Source organism: Pleurodeles waltl, chromosome 1_1 (genome assembly GCF_031143425.1).
Source record: "Pleurodeles waltl isolate 20211129_DDA chromosome 1_1, aPleWal1.hap1.20221129, whole genome shotgun sequence".
Classification (NCBI taxonomy): Eukaryota; Metazoa; Chordata; class Amphibia; order Caudata; family Salamandridae; genus Pleurodeles; species Pleurodeles waltl.
The window spans coordinates 8,927,414-8,943,276 of record NC_090436.1 but is presented as its reverse complement, the minus strand read 5'-3'; the positions used below and the strand labels follow the sequence as shown (position 1 = coordinate 8,943,276).

The following is a 15,863-nucleotide window of genomic DNA, read 5'->3' as shown; positions in this document are numbered from 1 at the left end:
GCTTGTAGAGTTCAATCAGATGGTTGTTGCATCAAGCCAGAAATGTGCCCCAGAGCCCGGCATATACCAATTTCGTAGATGGATGCCTGGCTGCCAGAATGACATCAACAACTCTGAGATAGAGATTAAATGAAACTAGCTGCTGCTGCTCAGTTTTCATTCATGGAGGTGCTGAGTGTGGAGACCCAGGTGCAGGACCTCGACCTGTTGTTGCACCAGGAGATCCTGCTGAAGCAGCAGCTTGATAGGAGGATAGATGCTCATGCCCAGGAGCTCTGGATATCACACCCTCCTGGTCCAATCCAGAACCACCAAGATGACTTGGGTATGGTCAGTCTTGATCGTCTTCAGAACTCAAGCCAAGAGGCTTGAAGGCAAAAAGGCATGCTGGATTCCTGCACTCTACTCTAGGCAGAACGATAACCGAGAAGGAGCCTTTTTGGGAACTCTAGCACACTAAAATACTGACATTGCATCTTCTTGGTCGTGTCAACAAGACCGCACCAGGGCTCTCCCCATTGCTGAAAAACACCTTGTGCCACCTCCAGGTGCAGCTGCCATTTGTGATCCACTAGGCACTGGTGACTGAGTTTCTCCACCCTGGCATTTAGAGATTGTGCCAAGTGATTCACGACCAGAGAAATGCCCTGGCAAAGCAGCCACTTCCAGAGGTACAGCACCTTCTGGCCGACGACCCAAGGTACAGGAGTCTGAGGGATTGGTTATAGGCTGAGCCCTATAGGACAGAGGAGCGGCCTCGGTTGTGGTTGGTTCGAAGCCGGCTCGGACTCAGAGACCTCTATATGTAATGGTTCTTCTTCCGGCCCAGTCAATGCAAAAAAAACTAGAGCACAGAGTGGCACTGGAACCTAAGCTGCATGAAAGCCGGTGTGGCTCCTGATGCGGGATCAAAAGGAACAGTCGTCACCAAGGGCCGAACCTACTAGTGGGGTCCTGACTGGAGAACTCTGTGCCTCCTTGGGGCCCATAGGGCCACCAGAGGGACTGAGAAGCGTGCCAAATATATACAGTATGGCCTTCCTAAAGGCATACATTTGCTGCAACAACACCTACGATCTCACAAATCGGGCTGCATCTGGACCAATATCGGCTCCTCAGGAGTTTGAGAGCAAGACCATGCGTCACGTTCATGCCCTTGCGCCTTCTCTGAAGTTCAAGCGCAGAGGCTTCCGATCATTGGAGACGTAGAAGGAGATGTAGAATGTCACCTTGTGGTCCTGTGGGGCTTCGAGTTTATGTGGGCACAGTTGTCGCAGGCCCTGGAGTTGTGCTATGGCCCCAGGCACCACAGATATACCTAGTGGGGGAATCTGCCACAGGCATTTGTTTGGGACAGTCCCTGCAAGGTTTAAGCCGTGTCGTTTCGGGAGGGGATGCATTGTTCCTTGCGCACAGGAATAGAACATTTGGAGGAAAATACTTGTCAAAGATGAAAGAAGTAAGCTGAGAATCTGCGTCTCAAGGTGCAGACAGAAAGGATATCATGTCAGAACACACCGGTGTCACCATATGCATCTCAGCTTGTCACTTCCAGACAGAACCATGTCCATGCGGAGACGCACGACACCACCTACTGGCGAGCAGGAGTACTGCTTTTGACTTTCCACATCCAGTACAGTACCCGGGGGAATATTCACAAGGTGAGGAATATGCAGTTAGAAGTATCCATCAGAAGAGGGCCCACTGCGAGGCGAAATAAGCATCCACTTAAATGAGATGTCCAAAATGGTTTATATGGTTCATCAACACAAATCCCCTACTGTTAGGGCGAATACTTGAAGAAATACGGTGAGGTGTATCTACGGTTGCATTATTGACAGTATTGCAGATATAATAATGTGTACACATTTGCAAAGTTTTGTGATTTGTGGTTATTTATAATGCTCCCAGAATGCTCCTATTTTCAATGCTAATGCATGCAGAATGGAAGGCGGTTTCATTTTGAGAATATACCCAAAAATATTAGCGACCTGAAAAAAGTGCATGAAGATTGCAGCCAATTTTGCTAAACTACTGTGAAGATTGTTTGCCTTCAAAATAAAATGGATTTACACCCAAAATGTATTTGCAACTTGAAAAATAAACCTGAGGTTTAGAGTCTGCTCATTAAATTAAATGTGTTTGACGCATGGTAAAATTAAAGAAAAGACACAATAGCAATATTTAATCAATATCAAACAAACAGGCATTGTAAAAAAAACAATTTGTGTCCCATTCCTAAAGTCTGGAAACTGCACCTAAATGTCTAGAACCTTCCACTGGTACAGATTTACAATTTTCAAGAATTTCCCAGAGTTTACTGAAGCAACTTAGTATGCGTTTATAATTATGCCAAACGAGGAAACTGCAGGACAGTGAAATGAAGTCACCTGCTAAACAATTATAGACTGTGGTGAAGTGGAGAATGTTAAACTAGGGACCGATCTCCTCGAGTCTCAGTTGGCCGCCAAGGCGTGGGCCTCTGGAAGAACCGGAGTTTACTTCCAGTAATGTTTGTGAAAATGAATAAATGCTTAAAAGTAAACTTGCTTGAGCAATTCATCAGAGTTCCTTCCTCTGAACTAGAGTAAGATACAAGAATGTTGCCATAACTTTTGAACGCATTACATGGCACCAAATAGGACAAGTGGATATTTATTTACAGGACAAGTAGGTTTCCGTTGTATGTAGTCTCTTGGTGAAGCAAAGGTTTTATAAACGTTTACACTTCTACTTACGAATCTGACATCAGAGAGGGAACTCAGAGGACTTCTGCCTACTACTAGAAGCAATCACAAATTGGGGGTGATACCCTCTGCCCAGCCACTGTTTCCTGATCTTACCTGTCAGGAAGATCGCAGGATAATTAGGGAGGGGCTGTGGCGCAGCCTGGGCGTAACACCCGCCGCGCCACCCCCTCTCCTATGGCCCAGGCCGAGGGTCTCTGGGCAACTGACACCCTCCCCACCCCCGTTCCCATTCACCACCTGCTCCCACTAGGTGGTCAATGGAAGCTTTAATCCACGTAACATTGGCGAACCCATGCATAAATCGACTCGGAAAAACTGAGTCTGCATGATTGTGCATGGTTATTCCCCATGCAGTGGGCATTCACTTATAATTGCACAGTATTGGTGGGTGTTTCCGTATGGTACTGGTGTCTAAAGGTGCACTGTTTACGAGCTGCCAGTAACACGCAGCTCTTATTCGTGGCCTGGGATGTGAGAAGTAGGAAGACCATCAATCCAAAGCAGTATGGAATCCAAAGAAAAGTTGAAGGAGCGCGGTTGGGTTTAGTAATGACAATGGTAACACTTACAAAGCATTTGGTACTCAAGTCATCTTTTCCAAATACCAACGAGTGAGGGAGGACTTTGGGAACAATTTCAATAAACTCTACTCTGCATTTGTCCTCTGATTACCACCAAACCCAATACCACTAATTTTTTTGACCTTACAAAAAATACTCTGGTTTAATACTACGCCTGTTGTCCTTGCATCAACTACCCAGAGCTGTATGCGATCTTCGGAATGATCCTTTCGGCTGCCTCTTTATAGGGGATGATGCAAAACAATGTTTGCGGTGCTGTCAGGTTTTATGTGGGACTGCAAAGGTCCCGGCTGTAACTTCCACTGAGAGAAGTCGGGCATGTTTGAAAGGAAGCTGAATGTTTGGGCCACACTTTGGGGGGCTGCTCTCAAGCTCATACTGTCAACGGAGGGGGATCAGGCGTGCACTATGTGAATGGTATGATGTCAGGGTTATGCAGCATTTACTGATCCTTTGGGTACACTGCTTAAAATATGGATATTTTATGTGGGGGTAAATAACCGAAGACTGATTGACGTGTACAGAGGGGCACAGTCAAGGGCTCCAGCTTGGCACCCTCAGATGCCAGAAGTAAGACTCTGGTAATAGTAGATGCTAATTCTGGTAGTTTAAGGGTGGAGTTGTCCCACTGTGTTGAAGTGCAGAATGGAACAGGTCCTTTGCCTTAAGAACATAGATAGCTGATGAATGAAGCACTCGCCTTATTAAACAGGACTTTCTCGTGTTTGTCCGAGACCTAGAACATACTCTGCATTATATCTACAGGGTGAAAACCAACCACAAACCCCAGGTTAACAGAACAGCACTTGGTGACTTTGGGAGTCAATCGTGATAAAACTTCCAAAGCCAGGAGAAAGAGTCAGGAAAATAAATTTGAACAACAAGCCCATGCAAAGCCTTCCATGTGTGCTGTGGAGCAGTTTGCCGCTTGTGTAAAGTACCACATGGATAAACAGGATCCATATTATAACTCATAAATTAAATGGTCCCAATTATTGACAGACAAGACTCAACTTATTAAATGGTAAGAAGGACATGATCTTGACCAAAGCCAACAGCCCTCTCTTGAAAGAGGTCTTGGATATATTTGATATAGTACGCAAGACACCACTTTGGCCCTGTTATTCGGTACTCCCATCTCCACCTGAAATTACTTAGCAAGCTCACAGACAAAGGCTCTTTCTACAACCCAGTGTTTTGTCTGCTTTATGGCAATTGTACACATGCCATTTCCTTTGCTTGTCTATATCACGCAACTGTGAGATTGCATCGGGCAGAGCAAAAGGAATGATAAAAAAACAACACAGGACGAGGTATAACAAGCTGTGAAACCATAGTTCTTACCAAGGTACCCATCACCAGCGAGGTATGTTCTGGACATTTGTGGCTAGCTGGAAATGTACATGGCAGAAAAGTGGAGTGAATCAGGGAACTAAAACACACCCAGCTTAAACGGAGGGCCTATGAGTGGAAGCTCTGGAATTCGAACTTGTGAGAACTGGGGAGAAGAATGTACACAGAAATACGATAGACATTAAAACTCATTTGAGTAAACACAACACCAGGTAGAATTGTTCAGCAGAAGAAGTCTCCCCGGCACATTTTTTATTTATTTAAAAAAAATAGAGTATGAGTAAATCTCCAAGTACAAGTAAGAGTGACAAAAACTGAAACCTAATGTTAAGAAGCTGAAATCCAGGCTCTGGGTGTGTCATAATGTAGGCAGAAAAGACAGACTGGTTAGCTGTGCAACTTCTTATTCACAGTCATGCTTTAGGTATCTGTCCACCTTGTTCAGGGCTACACTTGCCTTCTTCGGTTGTCACCTGTAATGGGGCCAGTGCAGAAGTCTACACCTTACTATCAGCAACTGATAAAACAGTACTTATCGGACCGGTCACTTAGCTGCACGGATCGTTTGATGACCATCTTATTGGTACCTATATTGTCATATTTCTCAAAAACACAGATGTTGGAATCTAGTTTTTGCACTGATGGAACCAGTGAACTGACCTGGACAAGCAATCTGTGGAAGTCACCTGCCCCGTGCCAAATGCTGGCGGTGCCAACTAGACTTGTGGGCGCTTTTGCTGAGTCACGTGCTAATACTGGCATCTCTAGAAATATCCTCTGCCGGTAAGGCCATAAACTCTTGCATTGCTGCAGGAAACTGATCTAACTTGTTGGCATCGGTGCAGCTGCTGGCAGCAATCGCCGGTTCACTTCCTCATCATGCACTCAGCTCTCTTTGGGAAGCAAATATAGTTGCTGAAGTAATAATGTGGCTGAACAATAGGGATTTGACCATTAGTAGCATAAGAATATTTTTTTCTTTTCAGAAGCACTGTTTTTGTCCTAAAAATCTATTTTTTTATATTTTTAGACATTCAACAATAATCTGTAACTCCTCATGGAGTTTGGTTGTGCAACTTAATTGCAGTGAATTCAACACCTCTGTAAAGGCCAAAATGATGTACGCAAAGTTAAACATTTTGAAACAAACTCACCCAAGTTCGTCTTGAAGCCCACTGCCATCATTTCATGATGAAGCAGTGAGAGATACTGAGCATTTTGAAACAAACTCATCAGAATATGCTTTACAAACTAAAAGAAAGTCTATTTGCACATTGGTTTGGAGTGCATCCATAAGTGCTCCGGCGGCTTGCTTTGTGCCTACTGTCACCCACAGGGCTGAAGCTGTAAGTTCTTTCGATAGCACTCTAGGCTGCACAAGGGCACACCAGTCTTTGAACAAGAGTACTTCTTGGCACTTGTACAGCCGCTCACCCCGCACAGGACAGGAGCTGGTGGAGCAGACAATGGTGCAGAAGGGACAGGACAAGGCACACCAAGAGGGAAAGAAACTGCGATTTGTTCTACTGTGTTGGAGAAACGGATCATAGGGCACAGGGCCTGCCTGGACCTCCGTTCACGCATAGTCTTCACCTTTGCCTTGTTGGTCTTAGTCAGGCGTTCGATGGTCTGGTTTTTGTTCTCTTCTGCTTTCTTGGCTGCTTGGAGCCGCCGCTTGCGTGCCCGTTCTTCTCTCTTCACCAGCATCTCCTGAGTCATCTCCATTGGCTTAAAGACGACGGGCGCCTCAGGCACAGGGGGTGGCAGGCTCTGTTGCTTCTGCAAGAGGGCTTTCTAGAAAAGAAAACATGATCCACAAGTTACTTGTTGTGCAGGAGAACATCAGCATTAGTGAGAAAAATGACACTTGTCGCCAGAGCCATGTTAAATTCCTAACACCAGCTTCAGCTTCCTTGATGACTCATTCATTCCTGAATGTCGTCAAACTTGCAACATGGTCTAGAACTTATTTCTGTTTTTGAGAAAAAAAATATTTTGAAAGTAACACCAAAATTATGTAAATTGGAGTTCAAGTAGACTACAAACGCAATCCGTTCATCCAAAGCCTTTGTCCAGTCTAAATATAATTAAGATGATATCTATGAATCTTCCAAAATAAAGTATATATAATTAATCCACTTTGGATCACCAGGGCCCCAGACATGTCTCATCTAACACCAACCCATAAATAGGTTCACGTACAAGGGGGCAAATCTGGAGCACATGGCGGTCCTGCACAGTTGAAGGTACCATTGACCATTGTGCATGGAGACACTGTTTTCAAGGAACTCTTGGAATTATATTTGAAATCATGCAAGTGTGTGTGTGCCAAGAGATCAAGAGAACTTCAAGTGTGAAAGCATTCCACTACCAATATTCCAAAATCATGTATGTTTGTGTATAGTAAAACCACGACTAGAGTGGCTACTATTATTCCTTGTTCCCAGGTGATGTCATATAAAAGACTAAAGACATGTTTGGCGTTCCTAATGAAAGATGGAACATTGAGTGCACATGGACGTAGAAATACATCCACAAATTCAGAAATTCTCTCAGTTGGTCCACTAATACCCGAGGCCTGCATGGAGGAAAGTACCTGGGTTTCACAATTTTCAAAGGCATTCCTCATCCAGCAATGATTCATTTTAATGCCATAATTTCAACTCAGAGTTAAGCATGGTACGAATTCCAGGGGTAGGATTATTACCCAGTTGGACATAACAAGAGACATCAAGCAATTGTCTACATACTTCTTTTTCATAATCTGTCCTGTTTACAATGACTATATCGCCAGGTCTACTGTCATGGGTGACTTCAACTTTCATGTAGCCAGCCAAGCAGACCCCGCTGCACAGGTTTTTTTTAACTTCGTGGAATCATATAGTCTACATCATCTAGTTAACGGCTCCTGCCTTTGTCAGAGGATGCATGCCAGACACTCTTTTGACACCCGCTGGTCAGGAAAACGTGATTAACATTTCGCTGCTAACATGCTATCTGACTTTCTTTTCAATGTATCTTTTTGGGTTTCAATACAGTTGATAAACCTCTGAGGATACTATTTCAAAGCTGTTTTAAATAGCAAATATATTTTTATTAAACATATTGGTTATAGTCAAACAACAGATGTACATATGGTAAGGAAGTCAGAAAAACATCTTGCATTCACCAAGACATAATTTCTCATTGTAGCTGTTCACAGTTTACTGTCAATGATTACTGATGACTTAAGAGGTGAGAGGCACATGTCAAACTTTCTGGAGCTCACTAATATTAGGTAAGGGATGTGAGTCCACCCATATCTCTCTGTTGAGCGCTTCCAGGTCCACACAAATTCTCAATTCCCCATTTTTTGTCCTAGCCACTACCAATGGAGAAAGCCATAAAGAGGATTCAATGGGTTCTATAATCCCTTTGTTCTGTAAACTTTCAATTCCCTTTCCAAATCTTCTCTCACACTGAAAGGCACAGACCTAATTTTATGTTTGACTGGGGCGGCATTCATTTTCACTTTTATCTTATGTTTAAAACCTTTCAGCTTTCCCAATTCTCCTGAAAAGACTTTAGGGAACTTGTTGGGAAGACCTTCAATCTCCTCCGTTTCTCTAATCACTGCAACCTGATCAGACGTACCCAAAACCATTCCAAACAGACCCTGATGGAACCAACCTAAAATGTTCAACCCTCTTGCCGAAACATAGATCTTCCCATGTATACGTCTCCCCCTAAACTCAAGAATGTCCTCAAAAAAACCTTGAAGCTCAATCTTCCTCCCTTCATAGGACACTGAAGCCCTGTCCGGTGGCTCAAGGGCTCGCTCTTCCTAATTCTCCTTGAACAAGTCTTGGGTAATCATGGTGATCCTAGCCCCTGAGTCCACCAGCAGGCCCAAAGATTTGTCTCCTACTCTTATGCACACATAAGGATTCACACAATTATCCGGATCACCAGATTTAACCACTCCACCATCAACAACTAAAACAATATCCTGAACCTCTCCCATGAGGTGCTCAACAGCTTCTTCATTCTCTTCCATCACCGTCATGTCAGACTCTTGTTTTCCACCCTGACACACTTTAGCAAAATGCCCACCTTTGCCACAGCTCCTGCATTGGATATTCCATGCAGGGCAACTCTTAAACCCTTTTTGATGAAGCGCATATCCACATCTAAAACAAACATTCCTTTGTTTGAAAAAAAAGTTAGAATTGGCAAACTTATTGTTTTTCTGTCCGCTTGATTTGACCGTTGCCCTTTATTCATCTTTGTTAATGACAGCATTAACTCTGCTAGCCGTTGCCAATTCTATTTCTCTAGAGGACTTGATAGAAGATTTGATTCTCTTTGCAATTCTTATTGTTTCCATCAATGTTGGATTGTCCAACAATAACAACTTCTGTCTGATAGATTTATCTGTCCCTTGACAAATAAATTGGTCTCTGATGAGTTGATCACCCAGCTTTCCAAACTGACATTCCGCAGCCAGAAGACGCAACGCCGAAATATAAGTGTCTACATCTTCACCAGAACGTTGTTCTCTTTAAAAAAACTTGTGCCTAGCCACCACTAAGCTGGGAGGTGCATCAAACCTGTTGCTCATTTTCTTCACTGCTATCTCGTACTCATACATTTCACCATCATCCAATTGTAAGTCCGGTAGGTGCTTGAAAATAGCCCTCCCTTCGAAACCAATGTAATGCAGAAGACGACACTTTTTTACGTTCTGGTCTGTACCGTGATGCTCCTATTGCCCCTAAGTACGTCTCGAAGGCATCATACCATTGCTTCCAAACTATATGTGGTTCGCCAGGGCTCTCTAGAAATGGCGGTGGAGGCAAAACCGATTGCATGGTGCACCCCCCAAAAATATATTGACAAACGATAGTAATTCAAATAAAAAACACACAAAAACCCTAAGAAACAGAAAACAAAATGTAGCGTTCTTTGTTGTAATGATTAAATATATAGTCCAAGCAGTCCTTATTGCCTCTTAGATGGCTGCACTGTTAAATAAATAAATAGAGCATCCAAATTGCTACATGTGTTCTTTCCAAGTCCAATGGGAGTTATAGTGTTTTTTCCATTCAGAGGAAGTAGCACTAGAGAAATGAACCACTCCTCCGAGATGCCATACCTTTGTTTGTGTAGCGAGTGGAGCCTTTCCACATCTGATGCGAGCAATAAGGTGTTTTTTTATTTTTTTACAGCCAGTGGAAATAACACCGGAGAACCGAACCACTCCCCGAGGTGCTGTAAATTGTTTTTCAGCACGTCATGCCCTGAAGGGAAACGCTTGTCGTCACTGGAGCAGGACAAGGTCCACCATAGATCCTGCTTGGCAAGGAGAAAGACTCTTGAGGCGACGTAGTATTTTAGCCGCTTCGCCGCTGATGCGTGGGCCTGCTACACTCGAAGAAATCCCATCTTCGTCGCCACAATGAAGTGGAATGGAGCGCGGTAAGCTTCAATATGCTTTTATTCACAGTTAAGTTAATCAGCACAAATCTCTTTGAGCGTGACAGGGCATGGTTGCTCCAAATCCACGCAACCGTCCTCGCCCTTTGAATCACGCCCGTCCACCGCCTAGCAGACCCTTCCATATCGGAATTCTAGTCGCGAGGCAGCTACTAAGCACTACTCGCAAGTACTACAAACTGACTGATTTTAATTAAGAATGCTGTATAGATTTTAAGGCATCCCTTACCCACCTAGAAAACAAAACCACAAAAACACACACTAAACAGTTAACATACTACTTAAAAAATAACTCCTCGTTATGAGATGGATGGAGCAGAAATGCCACTGGTCTTATTCAGTGGATGATGCTCTCCACTACAAAACACAACTAGGAACTTTACAAAAATGGCTCTTTAACGCCAACTGACTTACTTGTGGTCCTGCCTATACCAGTGATGAACGTATTTTCATAACCTATTTCAGTCATTGAAATCTTTTGTTAAGCTTCCCAGTTTTCCTTCAAAAATATTGGTATCTCAAACCTTCTGTGAATACCTCACAGATTTTATTTCACAGCCAAACTACAGAATATTTACTAAAACCTTTATGTTGTCAGCACCCCTTACCGTCATATTGGCAGTCCTCTCCTACTGACATCTGACCATCTTTTTCACTAGTTCATGCTACAGAAATGTGAAAAATATTCTCAAAAATCAAATCTGATCTCCAAGCAACAACTACTCAGTATCTATCGTCCAGCCCTTCCTCTTATACTAAGGTTGGCAATATTTTCCTCTGTTCTGGATCAGCATCATGCCAATTGGAAAACCTGGGTTGTAGCTGCCCCTACTAAAACGAGCATTGGCAAAGCCAACAGATCTCACCTTTAGGACTTACTGGTGTTGCCAATGTCTTTCGGCAAAGCTGAAAAGCATGGGCAAAAACGTTTTTGCTGGTGTGCTCTGTACAGTCCACAGCATCATCTCATAGGTGGTATTTTTTTTAAATTTACAAATCACAGAAAAAAAAGAAAAAAAAAAGGGAAATAGAGCAAAGTGTTTTTTTTGTGTTTTTTTTTTATAGGCACACTAGTTGAAAGTAATTAGATAAGCGTCCCTCCAAAATAATAAAATATTTTAAATAAAAAAGCCAGTGTGGGGTGATGGAGGAGTGAGAGGGGAGAGGAGAGAAACAGTGAGGTGGAGAATCACGCGAGGGAGAGAGCAACACAAGGGTGTGCTGGAGAAGAACGGGAAAGAGAGCTGGATAACACATGCACTTTCATGAAATGCATAACCAAAAAGGAAAAAAAAGTTCCCTACAAGAGAGCAGTGAAAGGAGATTTACGTCAGCTAACCAAAAGAATTATAAAGAAGCTAAGCTCCAGGGGAGGGACAAACACAAGGAAGAGGAAGGCAAACTAATGAATAAGAAGCAGACAAATGAGTGGCAATGAAACCCACCAATGGTAAGGAATGGGCAGGCTGAGTCCACTAATTTCTTGGTAGGCCCACAGTAGGTCTTTCTTTTAGGTGAGGCCTAAAATCAAAGCTTACAAAGCTCCCTTACAATGTGTTACTGCCAGTTTAAGGCAAAATCTCAGTAAGAGTTGAAACTGAGCAACTTGCAAACTATCTGCGACATTTTCAGATGTCTTGCACTCTTGTAGGATAACACTCAATTGATTGTCCAACTGGACTAGTTGAGACCTACTTTAATTGCCAACATGAGGAGCTGTCTGCTATGCTTTTAGTAACGGACAAATCACAATATCTTAAAATTGTAGACAAACAAAAGTGAGCAAGGACAAGGACAGCTGGAATGAAACAACTCGGCTGAACTTGTGACTAATTCCTGCAATTCCAGACCCTTTTTAAACCTTAGCAGCTAAGATCAAAGCTTTGGGGGATCATTGCTTCAACACCCACAAAACTGTGCTCACTTCTTCATGCTTCTACTCTTTATGGAACAATTCTTTTTTTATTAAGTATATTATCATCAGTATCCACAAAACACAGTGTCTTGCCTTCAACTCCAAGGGCCCGTTGAGTATGAGATCAAAACCAGCCACATGAAGTACACAGCTATATTCCTACAATCCTGGGGCCGGCAGTGAAAGACAGGCATAGTAATCAGAATACCAAATCAACCTAAAAAATAAACAACCCCAAACCTCCCCCGCCCCTCTTTCCCCCAGCGTGTGTAGCGTATTGAACGGTCAAAAGGCAAAGGACTCACTCAGGCTGTAGGGACTGCTGGCTAATGACCCCCTCTCCTAGCACCCCGGGTGTTTCATTAGGGATCAAGCGGAGGAGTCGTAGGTAGGACGGGCAAGTTAGCTCTCGGAACTCCCGTGAGAGTAAGTGTACGGAAATGCCTCCTTGGCATGGTTACCCACTAACTTTTTGCCTTTTGTTGATGTCAGATATGATTGAAAGTGTGCTGGGATCCTGCTAACCAGGCCCCAGCACCAGTGTTCTTTCCCTAAACCTGTACCTTTGCTTCCACAACTGGCACAGCCCTGGCACACAGATAAGTCCCCCTTGTAAGTGGTACCCCTGGTACGAAGGGCCCTGTGGCCAGGGAAGGTCTCTAAGGCCTGCAGCATGTCTTATGTTACCCTGGGGACCCCTCACCCAGCACACATGCACACTGCCTCACAGCTTGTGTGTGCTGGTGGGAGAAAATGACTAAGTCGACATAGCACTCCCCTCAGAGTGCCATGCCCACATCCCACTGCCTGTGGCATAGGTAAGTCACCCCTCTAGCAGGCCTTACAGCCCTAAGGCAGGGTGCACTATACCACAGGTGAGGGCATAGCTGCATGAGCAATATGTCCCTACAGTGTCTAAGTCTATTCTTAGACATTGCAAGTGTACAGTGTGGCCATATTAAGTATATGGTCTGGGTATTTGTCAAAAACGAACTCCACAGCTCCATAATGGCTACACTGAATACTGGGAAGTTTGTTATCAAACTTCTCAGAATAATAAACCCACACTGATGCCAGTGTTGGATTTATAAAAAAATTGCACACAGAGGGCATATTAGAGATGCCCCCTGTATTTTACCCAATCCTTCAGTGCAGGACTGACTTGTCTGTGCCAGCCTGCTGCTGAGAGACGAGTTTCTGCAACCCTGGGGTGAGAGCCTTTGTGCTCTGAGGACAGAAACAAAGCCTGCACTGGGTGGAGGTGCTTAACACCTCCCCCCTGCAGGAACTGTAACATCTAGCAGTGAGCTTCAAAGGCTCAAGCTTCATTTTACAATACCCCAGGGCACTTCAGCTAGTGGAGATGCCCGCCCCTCTGGACACAGCCCCCACTTTTGGCGGCAAGTCCAGGGGAGCTAATGAGAAAAACAAGGTGTCACCCACCAGTCAGGACAGCCCCTAAGGTGTCCTGAGCTGAGGTGACCCCTGCCTTGAGAAATCCTCCATCTTGAGTTTGGAGAATTCCCCCAATAGGATTAGGGATGTGCCCCCCTCCCCACAGGGAGGAGGCACAAGGAGGGTGTAGTCACCCTCAAGGACAGTAGCCATTGGCTAATGCCCTCCCAGACCTAAACACACCCCTTAATTCAGTATTTAGGGGCACCCCAGAACCTAGGAAACTAGAGTCCTGCAACTTGAAGAAACAAGAAGGACTGCTGACCTTCAAGCCTGCAGAGAAGGAGGAAGACAACAACTGCTTTGGCCCCAGCCCTACCGGCCTGTTTCCAACTTCAAAAGTTCCAGTGACGCATCCGACAGGGACCAGCGACCTCTGAAGCCTCAGAGGACTGCCCTGGACTACAGGACCAAGAAACTCCCGTGAACGGCGGCTCTGTTCAAAACCAGCTACTTCTTTGCAACAAAGAAGCAACTTCTAAAGACTGCACGTTTCACGCCAGAAGCATGAGACTTCACACTCTGCACCCGACGCCCCCGGCTCGAGATCCAGAGAACAAACACCTCAGGGAAGACTCCCCGGCGACTGCAAGCCCGTGAGTAACCAGAAACGACCCCACTGAACCCCCACAGCGACACCTGCAGAGAGAATCTAGAGGCTCCCCCTGACTGCGACTGCCTGTAACAAGGGACCCGTCGTCTGGAACCAACACTGCACCCGCAGCCCCCAGGACCTGAAGGAACCGAACGTTGACGCAGGAGTGACCCACAGGCGACCCTCTGCCTAGCCCAGGCGGTGGCTGTCCCGAGAAGCCTCCCCTGTGCCTGCCTGCACCGTTAGAGTGACACCCGGGACCCCGCAATTGTTTCCTACCTGAAACCCGACGCCTGCTTTGCACACTGCACCCGACCGCCCTTGTGCCGCTGAGGGTGTGTTTTGTGTGCCTACCTGTGTCCCCCCCAGTGCTCTACAAAACCCCCTCCTGGTTCCCCCGCCCCCAAGGATGCAGGTACTTACCTGCTGGCAGACTGGAACCGGAGCACCCCCTGTTTTCCATAGGTGCCTATGTATTTTGGGCACCTCTTTGACCTCTGCACCTGACCGGCCCTGAGCTGCTGGTGTGGCAACTTTGGGGTTGCCTTGAACCCCCAACGGTGGGCTGCCTATGCCCCAGAACTGAGACTTAGAAGTGTTTTACTTACCTCCTAATCTAATCTTTACTTACCTCCCCCAGGAACTGTTGATTTTTGCAGTGTCCACTTTGAAAATAGCTTATTGCCATTTTTACAAAGACTGTACATTATATTGTTTCCATTCAAAGTTCCTAAAGTATCCAATTAAAGTACCTTACATTTAAAGTGTTTAATGTACATTGTGAACCTGTGGTTCTTAAAATAAACTAAGAAAATATATTTTTCAATATAAAAACCTATTGGCCTGGAGTAAGTCTTTGAGTGTGTGTTCCTCATTTATTGCCTGTGTGTGTACAACAAATGCTTAACACTACTCCTTTGATAAGCCTACTGCTCCACCACACTACCACAAAATAGAGCATTAGAATTATCTACTTTTGCCACTATCTTACCTCTAAGGGGAACCCTTGGTCTCTGTGCACACTATTTCTCACTTTGAAATAGTATATACAGAGCCAGCTTCCTACACCGTGCCTCCAAAAAGGAGCGCATTACTGGGATCTTAGTGCCTTCCGTGTCCAGGGAATGTTCCATGTCTGTTTTCTCACCTTTGGTGCTACCTGGTGTTTTTGTCAGCATGTCCCGGAGGCACCGGTCCTTCTTGCTTCAGCTCGCTAATATGGCTCCCACAGTTCACCACAGGTACCCCTAAGCAGGGTGATCAGATGGCCGCAGTAGGCCAGCACGTGGACCAGAAAGTGTCACTGGGGCCTCTGCTCCTCACTGTCCCTCCGATACAGTGCAGGGCTCACTGCTGGCCCACTCCTCCACGCACCCAGGGCATAGGTCACCAAGAGAGGGCCGCAGTCAACAACCCCTACAGGGGCACAGTGTCCATCGTATGCCAGATAGTGGAGAAGTGTGGCTCAATGGTTAGAGCGGCAGACCCTGATGCAGAAATCTGGCCCGGGACCAGGGTTCAATTCCTGCCTCCGCAGGTCTTGGGCTCAATTTCCTCGGACCTGATAATTCTCGCATCGGTGCCTAATCTAATTCATGGGTCCCACTCTGTAACTCTGGGCAATAGCTTGCTTAATCTCCACAACGACCCAACAGCGCTGGGATGCCTGGCTTCACCTGGAGTGGGCACCTCACAGGGAAAAGCCAGGAGGGGTTCCACAGCGGTATGCGTACAGCGTC

General features: G+C 45.2%; 1 protein-coding gene across 2 annotated transcripts in view; it reads right to left on the bottom strand.

Moving 5' to 3' along the window:
• Positions 1 to 2,158: 2,158 nt before the first annotated feature.
• INO80B (INO80 complex subunit B) overlaps positions 2,159 to 15,863 on the bottom strand; it is a 57,367-nt gene continuing 43,662 nt past the window's right edge. For both annotated transcript variants that reach the window (XM_069205655.1, XM_069205647.1), the window contains one exon: positions 2,159 to 6,478. In XM_069205655.1, coding sequence (XP_069061756.1) covers positions 6,011 to 6,478 — 468 coding nt within the window. In that variant the 3' untranslated portion in view covers positions 2,159 to 6,010. The remainder of the gene's footprint in view (positions 6,479 to 15,863) is intronic.